Source organism: Pseudozyma flocculosa (assembly GCF_000417875.1).
Source record: "Pseudozyma flocculosa PF-1 unplaced genomic scaffold scaffold00024, whole genome shotgun sequence".
Classification (NCBI taxonomy): Eukaryota; Fungi; Basidiomycota; class Ustilaginomycetes; order Ustilaginales; family Ustilaginaceae; genus Pseudozyma; species Pseudozyma flocculosa.
In genome coordinates this window covers 501236-510394 of record NW_006920892.1, presented here as the reverse complement: position 1 = coordinate 510394, position 9159 = coordinate 501236, and the positions used below count along the sequence as shown (strand labels likewise).

The window sequence follows — 9159 nt, the reverse complement described above, 5'->3', positions numbered from 1 at the left end:
ACCAGGTGGTGCTGCAGCCGGTGGCTGGATGGCTGTGACGGCAATGGTTGGCGTGGACGTGTTGGTGGTGAGGGGTGATCAGCGGATGTAGTCGTCTCACAGGCTGTAGCCGGCCGTGTCCTGGCTTGTAGTTGCACGTAGACAGCCTGTAGTTGCCCATGTCCCCTGTTGTAGTTGCACGTATGCCTTGGACTGTAATGGGTGGTGTCCAGGTGTAGTCGCGTGTGTCTCCAAGTTGTAGTCACAGGGTCCACCAGCTCGGCTAAAAGTCTAAATTTGTATTCCCTTTTGGAATTACCAGGGCCCGCTCAGCGCGTCTGGCAGGCCAGCAGCGGCCCGTCAGGGTCCACACCGGCCATCAGAGACGAGCAACGCGGCAGCCAAGCGACTTGGGGAGCCTTTTGGAACCCTAACCCTAACCTGAAACCCTAAAGCGCAGCGACAGGTGAAACCCTAAAGCGCAGCGACGGGTAAGGGGTCAGGGTTAGGGTAGGGTTAGGGTAGGGTTAGGGCAGAGTTAGGGTAGGGTTAGGGTTACAAGGGGTCCCAGAAAGTGATTTGATGGGTTGGGCTGCATTTTGTTTGCAGGGCTGCATCTGGGTACACTGTTGAGGGTTTAAAGCACTGCTGAGCTGCTCTGGCTGGTCAGATAGGGTGTGCTGGCTGGCTGGGCAAGGAAGGTGCATTTGGATGCACAGTGGCCTTGGGCAATTCTGCCTTTGTCCTTGAGCAGGAGGATGAGTGAGGATCAGGCGAGCCTCAGTGCCTGTACAGCATGTCACATGGCATGTTGAGGGTTGTCTTTGTTGCAAGGAGCGGTGCAATTGATGTTGAGAGGGCAATAATGTGGTGGTTGAGCTGGGGCAATTGCTTGTTGCCTCCACCCGCCAGCCGGCTGGGTTTGGGCAGGCTGGGCGAGCTTGGCGAGCTGGCCTGTGCGCGAGCAGGGCGGGTCGGCAGCGGGTTCGAGAGTTGATGACGCCAAGCCGCCTCCTTTTGGCTGGCGAGGGTGGCCCGAGGCCGCTGCACCGCCCTCGGCCTCGTCGGCGCAGGCCCGTCCGCCCGTCAGGGGGTCGCCCACCCGCCCAGGTGCAGCGCATCGACCCACTGACCGACCAACCCACCTTTGCCTCCCTCGTCGCCACGTCTTGACCCTCGCTCCCTCCGTCAAGAGCCCTCGAGGATCCTCTACAGCCCATACGACAGCAGGAATCACGGCCACCAACACCATCACCGACGACACCACCGCCGACGACACCACCGCCGACGCCACGGCAACTTGGCCCCGACTGCCTGCCTGCCGCCTGTAGACAACGGTCTCCCAACATCTCGGCCATCGAGCATCGTCCGCCCTACTGCTCGCCCGACATGGCGCCAGTCACCTTCCCCTACCTCGCCAGGGCGACGATCAAGTACAAGAGCCCGCACAAGCAGGTACGTGTAGCCCGGCGATGCGATGCCGGCTGACTTTGACCGTCCGGCTCCTGGAGCTGACCCCGGCGGCTGTCGCATCCTTCCGACCCTGCAGGACCTCACCTTTGCAAAGGGCGAGACCATCCGCGTCACCGGCATCGCCCCCAAAGCCGACGAGGGCGGCGGCGACGACGACGATGACGACGACGACGACTGGTTGGTGGGCGAGTCGCTGGATGGCAGTCGGAAGGGCACGTTCCCCGGCGGCTTCGTCGAGTCCAGCGACGAGCAGGACCAGCAAGAGGTCGAGGCCAGCGCAGGCGTGAGCAACCTCGCTCCCGCCGCCGCTTCGACACAGCCCGTCGCCGCCACAGAGACGGCAGAGCCGGCCGAACGCGCGCCCGTCGTCCCGCAGGCCGCACGAGACGCCGCCCTCGAGGGAAAGACGGAGACGGCTGGCTTCGGCGCACCCCTGCCACCCAGACCGGCACAGTCTGACGACGAAGACGACGGCGAGGAGCAGGAGCAGCCAAAGCAGCAGGCCCAGGAGCGGGCCCAGGATGCTCCCGGCCAGTCGCCGCACAGCAGCGCCGCCATCGCCGAGCCCGCCACGCAGCCTGCAGCGACCGAATCCCAGCCCGCCGAAGAGGCGCCGGTCGCTGCTTCGATAGCCAAGGCCACTGAGCCCGAGCTAAAGGCGTCCGCGGCGGCGCCGGCACCGGCCACCGCACCCGCGCGTCAGGCTCCGACGTCGAGCGAGAGCGCAACCTCGGCCAAGTCGCCCACCGCGGCTGGCGCCACGTCTCCGCCGCCGGTCGCATCCAGGTCGCCTCCGCCCATCACCACCAAGCCAGCCGGGATGTCGAGCTCGTTCCGCGACCGCCTCGCCGCCTTCAACAAGCCGGCAGATGCCGCAGCGCCGCCGCCGTTACCTCGAGGCAAGCCCGGAGGATGGAAGCGGCCGCCGCCCGCTGCCGACGCCCCCAAGCCCGTCCTGCCCGGCCAGCCTGCGGCCGCAGCATCCTCTGCGACAAAGGCCGAGCCTCAGGCCGCCACCGCCGCCACTGCTGCTGCTGCGACTGCGCCCGCAGCAGAGCCCGTGCGGTCCAAGGACGAGTCCGGCTTCAGCGCGGCCGATGCCCAGAGCAGCATCAAGATGAGCCTCAAGGAGAGGATGGCGGCGCTCCAGCGGGGCGATGCCGCCCGCAGCGCTGGAGGAGGCGACGACGATCACGGCGCCACGAGCCCCACGCCGAAGCCGGCACCCGCTCCAGGCCGCATCGCCGCCGAGAAGCGCAATGCCGCCCTCGCCGGCATGGGCCTGGCTCCCGCTCCGCCCCAGCCAGCCAGGAGCCTCAGCAGGGACAGCGCCAAGAGCGGCGTCTCGGGCGGTGGCGGCGAGGACGAAGCAGCCCACAAGGAGCCGGTCGAAGAAGCGGCGGCCGCACCATCAGCGGAGGCCGAGATCGCCGAGTCTGCCGAGGCTAGCGCCGCGGACGAGGCTGGAGCGGAGGCTGCGGTCGCAGACGATGCGCCAGAGCTGACCGAAGAGGAGCAGGAAGCGCAGAGGAGAGCGGCGCTGGCCAAGAGGATGGCTGCCCTCGGCGGACGTAGGATGGGAGGCGGCCCCGCCCTCTTTGGAGCTCCCGCTCCCGCCGGTGCTCCGGTCAAAAAGGCCAGCACCTCTTCAGCCTCTGACCAGGGCACCTCCGTCGAGCCCGGCATCGCCGAGCCTCGCCAGGATCCGACCGCCCTCCGGTCACCCTCAATCAACGAAGCGGACGGCAACCCCCTGAGCCCTTCGAGCGACGCCTCGGCTGCCGAACCCGCCGCCCCATTGGAGGATGGCCAGCCAAAGACGCTCGCTGTACCTCGTCGGGCAGCACCGCCCAGGCGTAAGAGGCCTGTGGCGGCCGCGACGGCATCGCCCTCGTCTGCAGCGGCAGAGGAGGCCACGTCGCCTGCTGCTGATGTGCCCAGCGAGGCTGCGAGCGGCAAGGACGGTGAGAACGATGAAGGCGTTCCTTCTTCCATCCCTGTCCGGGAGGCAAGCACCGGAGAGCCTGCCGATGAGGCGGCTGACGAGGAAGGCCACGGTCTTGCCACCTCTGCGGGGGTGGGGGCGGCCATCGCGGCGGGTGACACGGCTGCTGCTGCCGGCGAGGCTGCGACGCACCGTGCGGGCGCAGAGCACGACGAGGAAGCGGCCGATAGCGAAGGCCCCTCGAGCACCATCGAGGCGGCCCCATCGCACCTGACCGAAGCGCCCGGCGACTCGGCCGCTGAAGAGGCGCCGCTGGATCGTAGTGAGCCCACTGGCGCGACCACTCTCGATGCTGATCGAGACGCGGACGAGATCTCGACTGCGGCCGTGACGCCCAGCGGCTACGAGTCGGAAGACGCCCGCATCAAGGAGCACGAGCGCCAGCTCGAAGAGTACCTCCAGGGCGGCACGGCGAACAAGGACGACGAGCTCGAGCGGATGACGAGCGCCATCGAGCCCGACGAGGCCGAGGCGCGCGAGCAGGAGGATGTGGTCCCCGCCGACGACCCGATCGCGTCTCCGGTCGATGCTGGCTCGGCGCGTCACGACACTTCGACGCCGAAGCCGCCAAGCCGTCCGCCAAGCACGCGTCCGCCGGTGCCGAGGACGTCGCTGCCGCCCGCGCCCATTGACACGGCGGGCACGCACGACCATGCGGCCGCGTCGAATGTGCGGAGCCCGCTGTCTCCCGGCAGAGAGAGCGCCGCGTCGCCTGCGCCCGGCTCGGCTTCGAGCGCACAGCGTCGCAGCTTTGTGCCGCCAGTCCCTCGTGCGTCGGTGCCACCGCCGCCGCGCGAGGCTGGCGGCGTTGCTTCTCCGCCCCCACTTCCGCGCAGTCCTCCGCCGCTCACGCCCGGGCCGGTTGCGCCTAGCCTTGGAAGCGTTGCTGCCGATGCAACGGATGAGCAGCCGGGCGATGCTGCGGCTGCTGTGCCTCCGGCCCCCATCTTGGCTGCCCCTCGGCCGAGGATGGCGATGCCGACCGAGGACCCCGAGGACGAGGAGCTGCTCCAGGCGGCCGATGCGGCTCAGCAAGGTGCTCGTCAGGACGAGGCGGAAGCATCCGCTCCGAAGCAGAACGACGAGCCCGTGACTGCGACGGCAGACGAGGACGAGGCACAAGAGGAGCCCGTGGAGCTGACCGAGGAGGAGCAGGAGGCGCAGAGGCGTGCCAACCTGGCCAACCGCATGGCCCGCCTCGGCGGCCAGCGCATTGGTGGACTGCCCGGCATGGCGCCGCCGCCCATTATGGGAGCGCCGATGCCGCCTCGCCGCAAGCCGACGCCTGCGGCTGCAGAAGATGAGCCGCGATCCGACCTGCAAGGAACGGGCGCGGGCAACGTGGATGCGCTCGAGGCCAGCGTGGAGCCTCACGGCCATTCGGCGTATGCTAGCGAAGAGCAACCTGCCGCTGGCGTCGCTGCCGCCGCCACAGATGCGCCGGTCAGACTCGCCAGCCCTCCGCCGGTCCCGACCAGTCCGCCCCCGAAGCCCCTGAGCCCGGCTCCGAACCGCCCGCTGCCGCCTCGTGGTGGCGAGCTGGGAGCCAGCAGCCCGCCGCCTCTTCCCGTTGGACGGCCGTCGTCGACTGCGCCCATCGGCAGCCTGGACGAGGCTGCTGCCTCGCTTGCTCGGGCGTCGACGCCCGGATCGACCGCTGGCACCGCCGACTCCCTGGCTCGCCGCACATCGATGCGGCCTGCCATTCCCCAGGGTCTGCGAAGCCCACCTGTACGCTCGCGTGAGCCGTCTCAGATCGAGAGCCACCCCGCTGCGGCGACAGGTGAGGATGACGCAGCCCATGATGAGGAGGAGCCGGTGCCGCGCGTCATGGCTGTGAGCCCGCCGGCGCTTCCGCTGAGCCCGCCTCCTCGGCCGTCGTCGCGAGTGCCCCCACTGCCCGGGCAGGTGGCGGTGCCGTCGCGTGATGCCTCGTACCAGCAGCCCGCTGTCGCCTCGCCGACGCAGCAGGCGCCGGTTGATTACCAGCAGCAGCAGCAGCAGCAGCAGCAGCAGCCCTCGCAGCCCCAGTTCCAGCAAGAGGCCGTTGCGCATGGCGCGACGCCGTCGCAGGGTAGCAGCCTTTCGACGAGGCAGTCGTCGCGAGACCTGGACCTAATGCCCAGCAGCCGTGAGTTGAGCAAGGCGCTCTGCGAGGTCGAGGCGGCGGCCATGTTTGACCGTCGACTGACTCTCCTTCTTTCCCTTTTCCTATCTCGCTTCCGTTGCGGACTCGACTCGACTGCAGGCTGGTGGCGGCATGGACTGTCGCCCCTGCGACTGCCTCCGACGGTCGCTGGACGGCCGGATGCGATTCTCTACGCCGACACGTCTTCCGGCACCGAGCGGGGCAAGGCGACGCACAGCGCCGACATCTACGTGCTGTTTGAGGACTATTCGACGACGACGATTTCGCTGTCGTTCCAGGACGACGACGCCGAGGAGAGCGCTACGACGCTGACGCAGGTGCACAACTTCCCGCCGCCAAAGCCCGTGGCTGAGCAGCTGCGGGCTTGGTCGTCGGAGGTTGGCGCCCAGATTGGTGAGTTGGCCATGGCGTGGGGCGGCGACCCTGTCGTGCGGAGTGGCGGAGCGACGTGCTGACGGTGACCGCGCCTGGGCCGTCCCCCTCATTCTGTCCTCCTTCTGCGACGACGACGCCGACGACGACAGCCAAAGCGGCCATAGACGCAGCCAAGCACCCTCCGTCGACGCCCGTGGGCGATGGGAGCGCGCGGTCTTTCGCGGTCTCGCTGATTACGGCGCTGCCGTCTGCGCTGCCGCCGGTGGGGTCGAGCTATGGCGCGCTGATCCTGACGCAGGTGGGCGCGACAGTCATGGAGACGGGCGCCGACGAGCCGCGACCGGGCGACGTTGCGGTGTGCGTGGGCGCGGAGCTCAAGGGGAAACGGGGGCTGGCGCCGTACCACGCAAGCTACGGGAGCGCGGCGGACCCGCTGGTGGCCGTCGTGGTCGAGTGCGAGGCCAAGAAGAACAAGCTGCGGTGCGTGGTGCAGAGCGGGAGGAGCGCGGGCAAGGGGAGCAAGGGCATCGACGAGGTGAGCCTGCGCCTCGACGACCTCAAGAGCGGCGTCATCAAGGTGTTCCGGGTGGCGAAGAGGCAGGCGTGGGTCGAGTGGTGAGCGGGCGTCGGGTTGGTCGGGGAGGAAGGTGGGTGGACCGCTTGGCAGGATGCATGTATATACCGCCCGCACGCGCTAGATTGGGCCGGCCGGAATGTCGACACAGACGGAACGAAGGTCGGGAGAAGAGGGCGGGCGGTATCTCGGATGCGCAAGAGGGTTTTCGTGCTGCGGGTATGGCCAAGTGTACAAGGGCAAGGGGGGCAATGCGTAGGTGGTGGCGGCTGCCAAGGTGAGGCTACTGCGGTTGCTGGTGCTGCTGCGCTGCAGTGATGGGGGGAGCGATGCCGATTCTCCTCTGAACGAGTTCGACGAGGGTCCTACCCTGCGGGCGGTATTCGAGGTTGCGGCCGTCCATTTCCCAGAGGAAGTAGGAAAAGATGCCGGTGCCGATGCCGAGAAAGGGGTCGGCCAGCCTGTGCGATGCGGGCGAGGCGACGGGGCGAGCGAGAGGTGAGCGGCGGCGGGGGTAAGGGTGCGGAGATGGAGATGCGAGATGGAGGTGCGACTCACTTTGAGATGAGGTACTTTGCCATCGTTTTCGCTGCCTTGGGGCTTGAGGTGCGGAAGGTGGTGGTGGTGGTGGCAGTGGTGGCAGTGGTGGCAGACCGCCGAGTGGGCCGACAGGCAAAGGCAAAAGAGGCGGGAAAGCGGGGCGGTCCATGCGCGCCAAAGTGGAGGAGGCGCAGTCAAGGCGGGGTGCGGATCCGGGTGATCGGAGGTGGCAGCGTAGGCAGGTCAAAGTGTGCGTGGGCCCCCGCCCAAAGGCACACACGCCGCGTAAGGGCCACCCTCGCCGCTCCACCTCGACCCAACTCGACTTTGACCCTGCCTCTGGCTCTGACTCTTGACTCCTTCTACCGCATCCCCACCTCGTTTGCTCGCTGGCCCCTTCCTCCATCCTTACCGCACCGCCCACCCTCTCCTCGATCGCCACTTCTGGCATAGACGGCATCTAATTACCGCAGCACATCGACACCACACCGCTCCACATCTCCTCGCTGCACCACCACCACCACCACAACCGCCCGCCATGTTCCTCACCCGCTCCGAGTACGGTAAGTCGTCCACTTCGTCGACTTCCGCTGGCTCTCCCATCTCCTGGCTTGATCCTTGCTTGCCCCGTCTACATGCTGACCCTCTTGTCCGCCTGCTGCGACCCCTCCCCTCCGGTCAGACCGCGGAGTCAACACCTTTTCGCCCGAGGGCCGACTCTTCCAGGTCGAGTACGCCCTCGAGGCCATCAAGCTCGGCTCGACGACAGTCGGCATCGCCACGAGCGAGGGAGTCGTCCTCGGCGTGGAGAAGCGCGTCCAGTCCAAGCTGCTCGAGTCGAGCTCCATTGAGAAAATCATGGAGGTCGACCGACACCTCGGCACCGCAATGTCGGGCCTCACCGCCGACGCACGCACCATGATCGAGCACGCCCGCGTCACTTCCCAGAACCACGCCTTTACCTACGACGAGGAAATCAAGGTCGAGTCCGTCACACAGTCCGTCTGCGACCTCGCACTGCGGTTCGGCGAGGGCACCGAGGACGACGAGGCCATGATGGTGAGCACGAGGAATCGGCACTTGGCCCCCTCTCCTGGCACGCGCACCTCTTACTCATACCCCATGCCACCCCTCCCTCTTGCCACCCCTCTCTCCCTCCTCCTGCCACCACGACATCGCAGAGTCGGCCGTTTGGCGTCGCGCTCCTGATTGCTGGCATCGACGAAAAGGGCCCTCAACTGTGAGTCGTCCCGGAGCAACGCCGTCCATCGCCCCCACCGACCGACCAGCTGACTGACTCGATCGATCCTCGACTCGACTTCGTCTCGCGCGCCGCAGATACTATGCCGACCCCTCGGGGACATCAACGCGCTACGACGCCAAGGCCATCGGAAGCGGCTCAGAGGGTGCCCAGGGAGAGCTGCAAGACAAGTACAAAAAGGTGAGCCGCCGCCTCGCCGCCTCGCCGCCTCGCCGCTTCTAGCCATGCCCGACCTCGTCGTCGCCACCATCCGCGCTCGTGCTGACCCTCTTTCCAACCCCAACCGCAATCCCCACGTCACTCGCTCGATCCGCGCCGTGCCCCGCCCCCCGTTCCGACCGCTCCGCCCCTACGCCTCGGCAGGACATGTCGTTGCGGGAAGCGTGCCTGCTGACGCTGCGCGTTCTCAAGCAGGTCATGGAGGAGAAGCTCGACGAGAACAACGTCCAGCTCGCCACCGTCGTCCCGCGCACCGCAAAGGACGGAAGGCAGTCGGGCCAGTTTGCCATCATGAAGGAGGACGAGCTCAAGGCCCTCATCGAGGCCATGTAAAGGGGCGTCCAGGCGCGTGGCGGCTGGTCACATCGCGGTACCGAGAGGGCCCACCCAGCGCTCGAGATCGAGGCTAATCCACGCCTCACCTCGTGCGACGTCCATTGTGACGTAGCGGTAGCACGACGACTGGAGCCAGGCCCGATGCTGCCAGAGGATCCAATCAACGCTGATACAAACAGATCTGGTCCAGTCCGCCTTGAGACATCGGGGCTAGGAGTCACAGAGAGAGAGAGAGAGAGAGAGAGAGA

The 9159-nt window shown here is 67.3% G+C and overlaps 3 protein-coding genes across 3 annotated transcripts; 2 read left to right on the top strand and 1 right to left on the bottom strand.

The window, feature by feature from the left end:
• Window positions 1-1368: 1368 nt before the first annotated feature.
• On the top strand, window positions 1369-6600 carry PFL1_06257 (uncharacterized protein; the record flags this gene model as incomplete). Its single annotated transcript, XM_007883795.1, has 4 exons — window positions 1369-1434; window positions 1529-5588; window positions 5706-5999; window positions 6131-6600. The coding sequence occupies 4 exons, from the start codon at window positions 1369-1371 to the stop codon at window positions 6598-6600; spliced, it is 4890 nt and encodes a 1629-aa protein (XP_007881986.1).
• Window positions 6601-6838: 238 nt separating this feature from the next.
• Window positions 6839-7136, bottom strand: PFL1_06256 (uncharacterized protein; the record flags this gene model as incomplete). Its single annotated transcript, XM_007883794.1, has 2 exons — window positions 6839-7016; window positions 7114-7136. 2 exons carry the CDS (start codon window positions 7134-7136, stop codon window positions 6839-6841), a joined length of 201 nt encoding a protein of 66 aa, XP_007881985.1.
• A 497-nt stretch (window positions 7137-7633) lies between these two features.
• PFL1_06255 (uncharacterized protein) lies at window positions 7634-8908 on the top strand (the record flags this gene model as incomplete). Its single annotated transcript, XM_007883793.1, has 5 exons — window positions 7634-7658; window positions 7778-8154; window positions 8277-8335; window positions 8434-8536; window positions 8720-8908. 5 exons carry the CDS (start codon window positions 7634-7636, stop codon window positions 8906-8908), a joined length of 753 nt encoding a protein of 250 aa, XP_007881984.1.
• Between the last annotated feature and the right edge of the window lie 251 nt (window positions 8909-9159).